This window comes from Branchiostoma floridae, chromosome 16 (assembly GCF_000003815.2).
Source record: "Branchiostoma floridae strain S238N-H82 chromosome 16, Bfl_VNyyK, whole genome shotgun sequence".
Taxonomy (NCBI): Eukaryota; Metazoa; Chordata; class Leptocardii; order Amphioxiformes; family Branchiostomatidae; genus Branchiostoma; species Branchiostoma floridae.
Genome location: NC_049994.1, coordinates 15643754 through 15658922, shown reverse-complemented (window position 1 = coordinate 15658922; position 15169 = coordinate 15643754). Strand labels below are relative to the sequence as shown.

At 40.0% G+C, this 15169-nt stretch overlaps 2 protein-coding genes across 15 annotated transcripts in view; both read left to right on the top strand.

Annotated features, from left to right (window-relative positions):
* LOC118403812 (CLIP-associating protein 1-B-like) overlaps positions 1–13459 on the top strand; it is a 110485-nt gene extending 97026 nt beyond the window's left edge. For 7 of the 14 annotated variants that reach the window (XM_035802623.1, XM_035802627.1, XM_035802626.1 and 4 more), the window contains 14 exons: positions 594–695; positions 1689–1762; positions 2532–2543; positions 3528–3662; positions 4631–4687; positions 6625–6734; positions 7287–7514; positions 7896–8118; positions 10315–10500; positions 10861–11103; positions 11966–12109; positions 12367–12433; positions 12844–12910; positions 13325–13458. In XM_035802623.1, the coding sequence (XP_035658516.1) occupies positions 594–695; positions 1689–1762; positions 2532–2543; positions 3528–3662; positions 4631–4687; positions 6625–6734; positions 7287–7514; positions 7896–8118; positions 10315–10500; positions 10861–11103; positions 11966–12109; positions 12367–12433; positions 12844–12910; positions 13325–13364 (1688 nt within the window). In that variant the 3' untranslated portion in view covers positions 13365–13458. Of the gene's footprint in view, positions 1–593; positions 696–1688; positions 1763–2531; positions 2544–3527; positions 3663–4630; positions 4688–6624; positions 6735–7286; positions 7515–7895; positions 8119–10314; positions 10501–10860; positions 11104–11965; positions 12110–12366; positions 12434–12843; positions 12911–13324 lie in introns of all 14 variants that reach the window. The other 7 variants (XM_035802629.1, XM_035802628.1, XM_035802617.1 and 4 more) reach the window with 6 other exon arrangements.
* An 824-nt stretch (positions 13460–14283) lies between these two features.
* Positions 14284–15169, top strand: part of LOC118432835 (CLIP-associating protein 2-like) — a 1076-nt gene continuing 190 nt past the window's right edge. Inside the window, exons 1-2 of the mRNA XM_035844456.1 lie at positions 14284–14375; positions 14707–14907. Coding sequence (XP_035700349.1) covers positions 14337–14375; positions 14707–14907 — 240 coding nt within the window. The 5' untranslated portion in view covers positions 14284–14336. The remainder of the gene's footprint in view (positions 14376–14706; positions 14908–15169) is intronic.

Sequence of the window (15169 nt, the reverse complement as noted above, 5' to 3'; positions counted from 1 at the left end):
CTTTACATGTAGGTACACCAATATGGCAGAAGACACAAATGTTATGTGAATATGCTCAACATCTCGGATGGAATGTAGTGACCAATAATGTGCTTATTAATTGTTTAATTAGTCATATGAATGGCAAAGCTCTAACATTGAAATGTGAATTTGAAGCAAAGTGTTGTGCTACTGCAGCAAATCACTTGTTTGTCTGTGTAATAGTTTGATTTCGGTGATAAGAATTTTTGGATTTTTTCTCATCGATATTAACATTACGTGTGAAAGAAAGGTAATTCGTGAATTACAATTATTTAGAGAAGTACACATGTCAGTGCTTATAGAAACTTCAGGAGCATTTCTCTTGGTGGTAATGATGTTTTTGGAAGATTATTGTACGCAAAATCTTAAGAAATGTATGAAATCTCATGAAATTTCTTAAGATTTTTGGTACAATAATCTTTCCATCAGAGTTTCTAAGATTTAAGCTATCATTGTCTAACAAGAAAATTTCCAGGAAGGTCATTTTCATCAATGTTCCCAATTTTGGTGCATCTTTGCTTATTTATCGTAAACGTGTCAGAAAGATTCAACCTTTGTGAACTCTGCTTCAGCGACCAGTAGAGAGCGGCGCCTCAGTGAAAGTAGCGGTGCGAGAAGACCGGTTCTGGGTCCTGCTGAGAGAAGACCTGTGGCCTCACGGGCTGCAAGCTCAGGTAACTACAGATAAATGATAAAATAGACATAAAGTGATTCAGTCTATATTATAGTTTGTATACATGTATCATAATGTTAACCCTTAAATTGCCAGAGTTTCGGCACTATAAGATGCTATCAGTGCCAGGGTTGGCTGCTGACCTCCAAAAAGAAACCCCGAACAAGGCCGAAGTCCCTAACTTCTGGGGTTCGTGCGCTACATGAGCGCAAAGCTGCTACTTCGGGGGAATACGCTATCCCAGATATCCCGGGTGCGGCACACAGGGCATTTATTATGTGTGCCGGATATATCCGAGTTTGGCAGTTTAAGGGTTAAGGGTCTGTAAAATATGAAACATACATACATAAAAAACAAACAAACAAACAGTCAGTCAGTATTAGCATACATAATAGAAAAAGACTGACTGGTGTGATGTGGGCTTACTGGCATTGTCTCAGAAATGCTATTGTTATAATAAATGCTATGTGAAGTGCTGTGTATTGTGTAACAACCATAGACACATTTTCTAAAAATGGTTTTCCTTTTTTTTTTTACTATTAAATCTCCCATTGACAGCGGAACAAGGTACTTTCAATATTTGGGTTGCATTTTTTTCAGTCTTCTTGAACCATAGCCCTATTTTTTGCTGGTGCGTTCGTTCAACCGTTCATTTGGATGCATGCTTCTAAATAGCCCTTCTATACGCCTGATTACGTAATTGAGTCAGCGTGGCCGAGCGGTCCAAGGCGCTGGGTGTAGGTAGCAATTTGCTTCTACAAATGTGGGTTCAAATCCCACTTGACGTTACAATTTTTTTTCTTTGTTAGACAAATCTCATGTAATGTTTTTTTTTAATAGAAGACATACCAATTCAGTAATTTGATGTTTAAAAACTCTTCTTTTTTCATGTGATTTTGGCACCGGCCAGCTTTTTTCAGAAGCTTTCTTTTTTTACCACCAGTATGTTGTGTTTCCATCATTATTGTAAAACCTTTTTAATTCTCCCTTTCAGCGAATCCCCCCGTGACAGCCCTAAGAGTCCTGGGTCCAGGCAAAGATGTGGAGGCAGCTGTTGCCGATGCACTGGTGAGACTCACACACTGGGCTGGCACAGCACACAAAACACGTGCTAGCTCAGACACAAGGTTACATAACGTTACCCAAGACATGCAGGTTTTATATTCACTTTCTGTAGAAGTATAAACAAATGTAGTTATTTTTCAGCCTCCCCTTTGTTCAGCAATGCCTAAGACTAAATCTTGAAGATGATAATGTTTTGTAAACAATGTCATGATATGCTGTAAGATTGCTTAGGATTTAATTTCCTTTTAGGGAGAAAATGGAGTGTTCGTGATGGTTTTATGTTCGCGGTGAAGAGGCCACCGAGAAAAACAGAAAAATAGAACCACTGCAAACAACTCCTTTTTTACATTATGCTTTCCATTCAACAGAATTATTAGGTATTTGATACTTATACATTATAGTACTGTCATAACCACCAAACTACATCAGTGTATCAGGGCTGTCTCCAGGACCCATCCCTCCATCGCAGGACGGAAATTTGCTTGTTGGGACAGAAAAATATATTACCCAATCCGTCCCAAAAATCCAAACTTCGCGACAAGAAACTGTTGAAAATCCATTTTCGTGACCTGTAAAATGACACGTTTAACAAGGAAAATCGACAACTTAGGCTTCCAAACAATGAGTAGGACAAAAAAAGAAATTAAAGCTGGAGACAGCCCTGCCATGTAATATATGCATTGGATAGTTTGGTACTAGCACTGTACAGTCTACAAGCACAGTTGATAACTTGTCCATGTTCCTTCTCTCCACAACTGCACTCCACCACCAGGCAAACTACAGTGTAAGGAAGGTTTCCTTCTCATATGTGTTGTCTTGTGCCCCCCCCCCCTCCCTAACTCTTAAATCTGTACCCTGCGATTTTTACTTACCCAACTAGACCTAGTCCCTCAAGTCTCTGTTGTGATCTTAAGAGATAAAATCAATATTTACAACTGGGAATTACTTCCAAACTTTTTGATGGATGTCACTCAAAAGGCTTGGAAGTGATCTCAGTTTCTCAGTCTTTTAAATTGTCAAGATTGATTGATCAGTAAACATCCTTTACCCGTATGTCTGAGAATTTAGAGGATTCCAACCCTTAATAAGATGTTGATACAATAACTATTACATTAGCAACAGATTGTAATTTTATCAATTGCATTTAGCTGTTTTCTTCGCAGTATGTTGAGAACGTGAATTTTGTGGGAAAATTAGAGTATCTCACATGTTTGCAGGATGTCCTAACACGCAGTGATAATGATATGCTGATCTCCATTGCTTGTAGTATTAACAGAGCCAGTAAATGTAGCGCTTAATATACTGTTTGTTGTGTGTGCCAGTAAATGTTTACTACATGTATGTGTAAGTAGTATCATAGATTTGCAGAACCTTCAGCCTATAGTACCAATAAAATTCATAACGTTATGAGATGGCATAAATGTCATACATCTAAGCATGGTGACTGTAACACCCACATTCAGTCTGTACTCTGCTAAGTTTTTGGAAGTGAATGTAATCTGTCATTATCTTGACCTCTTGCTAAATCATTGGAATGTTTGGGAACCAAGAAATGAATACCAATCATATGAATGGTGCTATATAGCATGCATGTGCTTAAAAGTACATGTATTGATAAGGCCCATGTGTATACCAATGCAATATGACAATGTTATGCACAGTGACTATATTGACTGTATTACAAATATGATCTGCAGTTCAATTGAATGTTGCTAGATGGCGTTCATGTACAGTACTGATTTAAAGACCCATGTTTGTACCGACGCAGTATGACACCGTGTGTCACCCACAGAGACGACCAATGAGGCGACGCTACGATGTCTACTCGGACGACGACGACAGCGAAATTTGTTCCGTTTCTTCGGACAAGTCAAACGGTTCAAGTTACGGGCGTCAACTTGAGGTCAGTAGAGTATTTGTTGTTCGTTTTTTTTACTCTAGTGTTTCTGTAGATTCTTAAAAGTAGTTCTTAGTCACTTCTTATATTTGTGCTTTTTCCTGTTGTTGCAAAGCTTTTCATACACACATCAATGATATGCTTACTAATAAGTAATGTACATGTCTATTGATATCCTTGTCAACATGTTGTAACTACACATACAAACTTCTGAGAAAAGCATTCAAAGCTTAAGTTAAATACAGTGTTGCAAAAACACCTTAAAATGTATTGCCAACATTATAAGCTATAGGAAACAATGTAAATGCACCATATAGAAGTGCAATGGTGTAAGTTTAATTATGTTACAGTCTGAAGTTAAAAGACACCATCGTTACAAGCTGAAAACACACTCAGTCCTTCTCCTTTTCTAAAGAGTAAAGTAAATAGTTACTACCTTTACTTACCTACTAAAACATGCTACCCCCTTGCCATCTCTGCTAGCTATATTGCTGATGGTAACTAAACTATCCGGCTTAATGCAAGATAACAGGTAACCATGTGACCAGATAGATTTGCAAACAGTTAAACATTTCAGGCAGCTTCTTCTTTTTGGCTAGATACTGCTGGTTCACCTTTGACCACGGGGTAATCTATATCCGTTATTTTAAAAAATGGTATTTAGGGATATCAAGTAGATGGATTGTGGTTTCAAACAGCAAAAGTTTCAAAATGATGTAGTTCCAAACCATGTCAGTCAAGTTGATATTTCTAAATGCCAAAAATAACAGATATAGGTTACCCTCCGGATAAAGGTGAACTAGCATTACTTGTTAAACTGTAGATCCTTCAGTCACTGATGAATGGTCGTAGAAGCTACCTGAAGTGTTCGATAGTTTCTTGGGTAATTGTTATCTTGAGTATCTTTACTACCTGGATGTCTAACCCTCATCAACGTATCTGGTTTTACATTTCTGCTAACGACTACCTTCCAGCCAAGCAACAAAACTGACTGGTCAAGTCACGAACACCTTCTGCTTCTAGTCAATGAGGTCAGGAGAAAAGCGCCACGTAGACTTGGGGCATTCTGTCGTAGCAGCACTGTTTCTTAAAGGAAATGGTTGTGATCTTGAAGGGGCTCTCAGATACAGTGTTTTTTCTTTTGATGTTCAGATATTCTTGAGAAGAAAGTTTAGAGTTCAACCACCATATAAAAGCCTGTGACATCATTAAATTCTGTGCACCTAAGCTGTGGGTAATAGGTGCACACAAATTGATGATGTCACTTCAGACTTGTAGGGTAAGTTAAAAAAAATTGTGATTATGATCAAAATTATTTGAAGTCATTCTGAAGAGTTTATCTGAAAGCCATTTCAGAATCTGACTATTTCCTTCAAGTTTTCTTGAAGGTACCTGGTGTCTTGAGGAAAACAGTTACAACTGTACTTGCACTTGGTTGCATTCAAAGATATCTGCTAGTAGATTCTAGATTGCATTCAAAACCTCACAGAGAAGCTATTTGGCTCTGAAATCATTATGCAGACTTATAAACTCTTGGTACCAATTTCTCATGCAGATACATGTTGGGAAAATAAAACTCTGGCAATCATTATTAGTCCTACAGAAGGTTTATAAAGCTTCAAGGCTGGCAACTGTTTCTTTAGCTTATCTTCTTGACAAGTGTTTACTTAGCTTCTGGACACCAAGTTACCTGTATAAGTATTACTGTGGCTCCATTCCACCCTTTGGTTGCAGCATGGCCATTGTTGAGTGTTTTACTTGTATGGTGTTTGGTACTGCTGTGTAGTTGGTGAGATATGTTGTGCTGTTTTGTGTCACTGCCGTAGAGGTGTTTTCAGTTTTGCATTCCTCAGTAGTATCCAGAGTAGTATCACATCTTTCTCTGCAACATATGCATATGCAGGGACGGTTTTGGCTCTCAAGTAGAGTCATTAGTAGAAACTTAACTTCTTATTGTACACCAAAAAGCAGTTACTCAAGCAACTGGATATGACTTTGGAAACAGTCAGACGTTTCAGACAATCATCCAGTGTCTTTCATCAGTGACACTGACGAAAGACACCAGATGGTTGTCTGAGATGTCTGACAGTTTCCACAATCATATCTAGTTGCTTTTTGGTGTATCTTATTATCTGGACGTCTGACTCTGAACTTCATCGACGTTCTTGTTGCACAACTTAAATGATTATACCCAACCAATATCTTAGCAACTTGTCAGCTACCATCATCAGGGGCTGATGAACTCTCATTTTTTCCCTGAAACTAAGGAATAAACAATGGCGTAGCCACGCTTTAAATCTAAGTTATAGATGCATCCGCAAGCCTACAAGGCTACAAATACAACAGCACTGTAAATCTTTCATGCTTTTCAAACATGCATCAGAGATCAAAACATACTAATATGTATGAGAATTTTAGCTTGGGTACCATCCTATTTCTACTGGGGCTCCTTACACTCGCTGCCACTCGCCAATGTAAGGAGCCCCAGAGAAATAGGATGGTACCCAGACTATGAGAATATAACCAAACCTGAGAAATAAAGTCAACAATTCAAATGTTGAATTTATATTGGTTTACATGTATGCGCTAGTAAGAAGCTAAAAGCTAAGGTACATGGACCATTATCGTTTTTATGGAGTAAAAGTGATGTCAAATCTGTAAAGCTCACTAAAATAAAGAGCTAATCTTTCATTGGTGTTGGAAAGAGAGAATCTGTTGATGCTGTTGAGTAATAAAAGATGTTCACCACTTCACTTGTCATTACAGCTTCTATGTGTGACACACGAGAAATCCTGCTATTTTGGTTTGTGACATGTGTTTTTCTCTCTGTCACAGCAAATTAACAATTTAAAAGAATTTAAATTTATAATGGTTACATGTATGTGAAAGTGTGAGACACACTAAAAGTGTGAGACACAAAAAATCCTGCTGTTTTTGTTTGTGACAAGTGCTTTACTCTCTACCACAGCAACAAGACATCGCAGAGATCCTGAACAAGTGTGCCAGCAGCTCCTGGGCGGAGAGGAAGGACGGGCTCCTGGGGCTCCAGGCCATGCTCAGGGCCAACCAGATGCTCAGGTACTGTTTATGTTTCAATGTTTCATTTCTTTATATGCTTTATTTTTGTGGAGACCTCTCGCATCCTGGGTGGAGAGGAAGGATGGACTCCTGGGGCTACAGGCCATGCTCAGGGCCAACCAGATGCTCAGGTAATCCCATCTGATATGTACTGTAAAGCTGAAAATGGCAATCAGTACATATTTGGACTGATATCGTTTTTAGCGTGTGAAAAAAGCATAAGTGATTTCAAATCTGTGAAGCCTGCTAAATTGAAGAGCTGATCTTTCACCGGTGTTAAGAGGAAAGAAAGACTCTGTGTTGATGCTGTTGAAAAAAGAAATTTACAGTCATTAGACATTACAGCTTCTATCAGAAGGCTTTGTGAGTCTACTATTCTTTACGTTTTTGTTCAGTTTCTTTCTGTGTTATACCCATGAAGTCTTGTTTTTCATTTAAATTCTCCCTTAATTATTACATGTAGTGTCAAGTTTTGCAAATGTGGTTTCTGGTGCCTATAATGACTCATAAAATATGCAATTAACCTAAGTTTTTGCTTTGTCTCCCCCCCAGCCGTGCTGAGCTGAAGCGGGTGACGGAACTGTTTAACCGCATGTTTGCGGACCCCCACGGGAAGGTTTTCAGCCTGTTCCTGGAGACTCTGGTGGACTTACTGATGGTGCATAAGGCAGACCTGACAGACTGGCTCTATGTCCTGCTCACCCAGCTGCTGAAGAAACTTGGGGCCGACCTGCTGGGGTCTGTACAGGCTAAAGTACAGAAGGCACTGGATACAGCACGGTGAGACTATATACATGTACATGTACAGTCACACATGTAGGTAGGGATTCAGACAAGTTAGGGGGTCTGTACAGGCTAAAGTACAGAAGGCACTGGATACAGCTAGGTGAGATGATATACATGTAACGTATAGTCATACATGTCTGTAGCTAAGGGGCTCAGACAGGTTATGGGGTTTGTACAGAAGGTTTTTGACACAGCTATGTGAGCTGGCATATATGTTTGCCTACATGGCCTTCCTGCCTGTGTAAAAGCTCAAGTTAAGGTGTTGTAAGACTAGTTTAAAGCAGGTTGTACAAATGTTCTATTTTCACTTTAAAACCCTTCAGTTCATTCTGGTTCAACATTAAAAACTGATAAATCTCTCACATTTGACAACAGGGATAGTTTCCCGTACGACGTGCAGTTTAACATCCTGATGCGGTTCATCGTGGATCAGACCCAGACGCCCAACCTGAAGGTGAAGGTGGCGCTGCTCAGGTACATGGAGCAGCTCATCGTGCTCATGGACCCCCAGGACTTCATCAACTCCTCCGAGACCAGGCTCGCTGTGTCGCGCATCATCACATGGACCACCGAGCCAAAGAGTGTGGAAGTTAGAAAGGTAGGAGATCAAAATTTAAGAAGGTTTTAGACTTCGTTGGCTTTCAGAGTGGTTTAAACGATAGAAAATGCCCCCCAAACTTCATCAAGTCCTCCGAGACAAGGCTCGCCGTGTCCCGCATCATCACATGGACCACAGAGCCTAAGAGTGTGGAAGTTAGAAAGGTAAGAAAGAAATTCTTTGCCATCTTTCAGAGTTGTTTAGACAATAGAAAATTGAATTCATCAACTCGTCCGAGACAAGGTTCGCCATGTCGCGCATCATCACATGGACCACAGAGCCAAAGAGTGTGGAAGTTAGAAAGGTAGGAGATCAAAATTTAAGAAGGTTTTAGACTTCGTTGGCTTTCAGAGTGGTTTAAACGATAGAAAATGCCCCCCAAACTTCATCAAGTCCTCCGAGACAAGGCTCGCCGTGTCGCGCATCATCACATGGACCACCGAGCCAAAGAGTGTGGAAGTTAGAAAGGTAAGAAAGAAATTTTACAAGGTTTTAGACGGGTTTCGGAGTTGTTTAAACAATAGAAAATGCCCCCAAAACTTCATCAACTCCTCTGAGACCAGGCTCGCCGTGTCGCGCATCATCACATGGACCACCGAGCCAAAGAGTGTGGAAGTTAGAAAGGTAAGAAAGAAATTTTACAAGGTTTTAGACGGGTTTCGGAGTTGTTTAAACAATAGAAAATGCCCCCAAAACTTCATCAACTCCTCCGAGACAAGGCTCGCCGTGTCGCGCATCATCACATGGACCACCGAGCCTAAGAGTGTGGAAGTTAGAAAGGTAAGAAAGAAATTCTAGAAGGTTTTAGACTTTGTCGGCTTTCAGAGTTGTTTAAACAATAGAAAATACTCCCAGGACTTCATCAACTCCTCCGAGACCAGGCTTGCCGTGTCGCGCATCATCACATGGACCACCGAGCCAAAGAGTGTGGAAGTTAGAAAGGTAAGAAAGCACTTTTGAAAAAGAGTATTTGAGTTGAACACACCCTATTAGTATTACCAGTGGACTAGCACCTACTGTAAAGGTCTGTCTGGCCCATGGGCTATACAAACAAAATGGAAGATGTCGGAATGATTTGAATTACTGTATTACATATGGCAGGGTTGCAGCAGGATTGGGGCAATCTTTGACTTTGACTTTATTGACGATGAGACAAGTCATTACATGGGTCTGCCTAGGCAGCTCCTACAGAAATGCAGAGGAACATATAAATCATTACAAGAAATCTTGGAACAGTTGTGGTTGAGTCGCACAAAATGTTTTGTCTGTTTTGGGACTGAAAATGTTTTAGTAGAGTAGATCAAATAAACGGTTGTTCATGTCCTTGGTACTGAAAGTGATACTGTTATTAATAGCTTTCCATAGGGTACAGCCTTGGTGCTGAATCTTTGGTGGCTGTTCATAGCTAGCCTTCCATTCATCAAAATCAGTTATGTGTATTATTCAGAAAATAATTATTTTATGTCATTCCTGTGATGCGAAAACGTTCTATATGGGTGCTCTGGACCGTGTGATAACTTCCGTATCACACAGGTTCGAAAGTTGTATCACACAGGCTTTCTTCGAGTAAATTGAACCATTTCGAGCGGGCCGAGTGTGGCACGGTTGGCAATTCGAATACTTGATTCGGACGTTGGAACATTGCTGTCGGAACACTTTTTGTTCGAGGGCACCAAATTTGTTCAATTTCTGGCGCATTTCGTTTCGGACATAAATTAGATGCAAAACAGTGTATTCTATATTTGTTTACTCTTTATTCATTTGCAAATGTTCGAATAGAGGAAAGGCAACTGTTTGTATCAACAAAATGTAGGACCACCTACCATGTAGACTTGTGTATTGTGTTTGATCCAAGGCACCTTGCCATCAGAGCCAGGCTAGCTGAAGTCCAGTCTTATGCACAACCAGAACTAAGGAAAATGAAAAACGAATGGTAGACCCGCCTTGCCACAGAAATACAGGACTACGCTGACAAAGGCAACCAGTTTGATCCCATGTTGTTATCAATTACTTTAAATACATTTAAGTTCGCAGGGAATTAATGTTGCTGAAGCGGGAAAAGGGACTTTTTGCGGCGGTTTTAAGTTCGCGGTAGCAACATGCACTGTAGTCTCTTACTACTATGGAAAAATGTTCAGTTTTGATTTCTGCATTTACAGTAATGTGGACTTAGTTTTGAACCCTTTGTGTCCACAGGCGGCCTCAGCTGTGCTGATTGGTCTGTTTGAGCTGAACACCCCAGAGTTCAGCATGATGCTGTCAGTTCTGCCCAAGACCTTTCAGGACGGAGCCACTAAACTACTGCACAACCATCTACGCAACACCAGCAATGCTAACCAGGTAAGACACAACCATCTACGCAACACCAGCAATGCTAACCAGGTAACGACAAGGCAATGGACTTCTATGTAACCTTAGAGTAAATTGAATGAGAAGGCAATTTTATCCGTGTCTGAGAAAGTTTGTTGCTGTCCTAAGTATCTTAGATTAAATCTTAAACATATTTATGCCAAAAAGCAGTTACTCAAGCAGCTGGATATGATTTTGGAAATGGTAAGACGTTTCAAACAGCATCCACTGTTTTTCATCAGTGACACTGACAACAGATGTTGTTTGAAACATCTGACCGTTTCCAAAATCATATACAGTTGCTTGAGTAAGTGCTTTTTGGCGTATCTTATTACTTAGATCTGTAACCTTCATCGACGTGACTTAAACGTATTTCATTGGTGATTCCCACAGGGCAGCCCCAGAAGAACGACTCCCGTGCAATCCCCTCGCAGCGGGCTGACCTCCCCCCTGGCCAGACTTGGTAGCCTCCGGAACGCCTCTCCCGCGGGCAGTGTGGACTACGATGCCGAGAACATGAACTCCGAGGAAATCTACAACTCACTCCGACAAACGACAGCGGAAATCCAGAACTACAACTTTCACCATGACGATCACGAGCCGATCAAACTAGACAAGAAAAAAGACAGCGATGAGGTAATTATAAAGGTGACAAAAATCATGTTCTGGGTATGTACAATGTAGTAGTGGTAGTAGTAGTAGTAGTACCAGGAAATGTACAACTCGCTCCGACAAATGACGGCAGAATTTCAGAACTACAACTTTCACCATGACGATCACGAGCCGATCAAACTAGACAAGAAAAAAGACAGCGATGAGGTAATTATAAAGGTGACAAAAATCATGTTCTGGGTATGTACAATGTAGTAGTGGTAGTAGTAGTAGTAGTAGTACCAGGAAATGTACAACTCGCTCCGACAAATGACGGCAGAATTTCAGAACTACAACTTTCACCACGACGACCACGAACCGATCAAACTAGACAAGAAAAAAGACAGTGATGAGGTAATTATAAAGGTGACAACAATCATGGTATTACATAAATTTATCCACTGTTTTACATAGTAGTATCTAGCCTGGATACCATCCGTGTAGTAGTTCACTCCTATGTTCGCTTCTGCTACCCGTCTGGGTTATCTGGGGAACTGTACATTCAAATTTTTTGGTGGTGATGTCAGTTAATGAGCAAATTAAGGAATGGGTTCTAAAGCGCTTGTTCGATGACAACAGGTCTTCCCGCAAGAAAGAATGAGTGCTTGAACCCATTCCTTAATGTGAAGATTCCAGATGTTAGAGATGTCAATGCTCCCCGATGGAATAGCGGAGAAGCGACTGTACATAGTGTATAATAAAAGTCGGAGCGAGAAACGACTGTTTATAGTATATGATAAACGTTGGAGCGAAAAGCAACTGTATAGATGTAAGAATGTCACTCAGGTCTGATTGCTGACACTGTTACAGATGTGATTTACTTCATAGATTATCTATGATTCCACAGGTTTCAGGAGACAGTGGAATCACTAGCTCTATGCCGGACATTCGGTCCGACAGCCCGGACGCCAAGATCGTGCACACAGACCACGCCGGGGATTCCCACTCTAAAAAGCAGGGACTCTACAACCCAACTCAGTACCAAGATGAGGTAGGTGTACTTCTGTATCTGTGTCTATATAGCCTGTATAACCGGCATTCGGCTTAACACACCAGCTTCGCAGCTGGTTATATCACACTGAATGACCTATCACACCTAAACCTCTTAAGGTTGTCGTAGGAGGAGGATGAAGGTTCTCAAAGTGAAGATAGCTATGTATGAAGAACTTTCATAGAAACTTTGATAGGGAAAATAGCAAAAAGGTATGGTTGATTACTGCTAACTAATATGGCTGTCTTTTATTTCAGAACAATGTGAATGCCTACAATAGAGCAGCTCTAGCAGAGGCCACATTTGATGAAGATTTTTGTGGATGTAAGTTTCTTGTACAAATAGATACTTCAAATTGAAAGATACATTATTGAAAGACCTAGTAATATACAGATTGTTGAAAAGTTGCTATTTACATTTACATGTGTCATGAAAAGTGATGAGCAATAAATATTCAGCAGTTAAAACTTCACTGGATTTGACTTGATTCTAAAGTTACACATCTTGTATATTATATGCCAAAAAGCAGTTACTCAAGCAACTGTCACTGACGAAAGACACTGGATGGTTGTCTGAACATCTGACCCTTCACAAAATCATATCCAACTGCTATCTTAATACTTCGATGTCTAACTTTCATCAACGCATCTTGTATATTGTGTAAGATGCTTGAGTTCTTTCATAGGTTTCTGTAAGTTTGTCTTTTTTCACCCAAGATGCTCCTGTTCTTTCAGCTGTTCCCCTTGACCAATCAGAGATGATAGCAGAACTCCTGAGGGAATTATCCAATCACGATGAAAGGTAGGAATTCGAATTGCAAAGTAACATGCAGCATATTTCCTTCATTCACACCACACTCTAACTCATTAACTCATGTAAAAGTTTTTGCAAACTTTTTGACAGAAGTCTGATATCTGTACATAAATATTGCTGAAATTTCAGTCTTGGAAAAAAGTATAGGTCGAGATACTTGTCCTTGGTAAAAGAGATGCGATTTTGAGGTTCGTATTTGGTATTTTGCCCAAAATTAAAAGGTCTTTTATGCCCATATGTTTTGCTCATATTTTTTTCAATTTACATACACAACCTTTTTATAGATTGCACCAGTTGTTCACAGAGCAAACTCAGCAGTAGTTTAGAAGAGCTTTCTGCTTTTTTTTTAATATGCACCATATAATTGCTTATTCTTGCACGTTTTACTTTGTTGTTGTTTAGACAAGACAAATCGAAGTTTGTGGCGCATCGACTGAGGTGAGCGCTGGTACATGGTGGGGTTGTCGGGAGAGGCTTTTCTGGTGTCACACGTGCACACGTATCTATGACATCACACTGGCACACGTATCAATGACATCATCACACGGGCACGCGTTTCTATGACATCACACGTCTCAATGACATCACACATCTGAACTATCAATCATTCATATACATTTGTACCTTCGAACTCTAATAGTTAAGGCAACTATAGATTTTAGGTGCCAACTTTTCAGTTGGTAAAGCTAAACAAAATAGAGTTTTAGCCAGCTTGGCTTTTCTTTTTCTTTTTTCCAGTCATTCCTTAGCCTTCTTTGCAGACTTATAGTGGATTGGCTTTTATTTTATTTTATTCAAAACCTTTTCTGCTTGGAGGAAGAAAAAAAGCGAATGTACCAGCAAAACAATATGTTTTCTCCTCCAGGAAAACATAAATATAGATAGTTCCCTGCAGCATATCTTGTATATGAAAAATACACATAAATCCTCTTCTACCCCCACCCAAAGTTGAAGAGCAGCTTGTTTACCTTCATCTCTTTATCCTTTTTTTTTAGTTTTTAGAAACTTATTTGAATGTTTCCAAAATGGCACACTACAAACTGTACAAAAGCGCAACACATACTGTTAATTCCTTACATACATTTACAATATTTCCTTCCTTGAGTAAAGAGACGGATAGCTCCATGCAGTATACATTTGTATCTTGTATTGGTCAATACATATACTGTAAATGCAGAAATTTTCGCGGTGGATTTATGTTCGCGGTTTTCGCGGCGAGTCGGCGACCACTTTACCACGAAAATTAAATCCACCGCGAACATTTTTCTATTAAGGTATTAGACTGCAGTAGATGGTGTTACCGCGAAATTAAATCCCCGCAAACTTAAATGCATTTACAGTAAATCCTGTAATTTTACGCGAGATCCTGAGGAACCAGCCGGCCAGATTTAAGAGCTACGCTGAGCTGACCATCATGAAGATTCTGGAAGCTCACAAGGATGTACAGAAAGAGGCAAGTTTGCGGATAGTTTTTACATTTTGACAAAAATGACAAGTCATTTGAACTAAAGATTGATTATTATGGATCTCTTAGAAAACTATGTTTTCTGCTGCCAAATGTTTGCATCATATCTGTTTACACAATGCAAAGAGTATTGAAGACATTGTATAAGATGGTTTAAACAAGCATTCAGATGTTATACTGCGTCTGAAAAATAATTTGATACACAAATGAACTGATTCCCAAATTAATGCTAGACGCAATGGCCAAATGTTTTATTCAGCATGAAAGCAAGTAGGAGAGTCAATTGCAGCAAGACTAAATGTTTGAAGTTTCGATGCAGGTTGTCCGTGCTGCAGAGGAGACCTGCAGTACAGCTGCCAACTCCCTGCAGGCGGAGCAGTGTGTCCGTGTCCTGTGTCCCATCGTGCAGACGGCAGAGTATCCCATCAACCTCGCGGCTATCAAGATGCTGACAAAGGTTAGATGTTCAATACAAAAGTTCCTCAAACAATTGGATAGCTATTGTGAGGCTCAGACATCAGTTACTTACTTACTTACTTTACTTATCCTCTTCATCCCATGTGGGACATAAGGCTGTGATTAGTTTCCTCCACTGGGGTCTGGTCTGTGCTAGCGGCTGAGCAGCATCCCAGGGGATCCCAATGGCCTCTAGGTCTTTAGCCACAGTACGTCTCCATGTAGTTTTGGGATGTCCCAGAACTTCAGGCAGAAGGAGAAACAGAGCAAAAGCAATTTATCTTCCATAAATGTAAACATAACAACATCTTATGATCTCCTGTAGG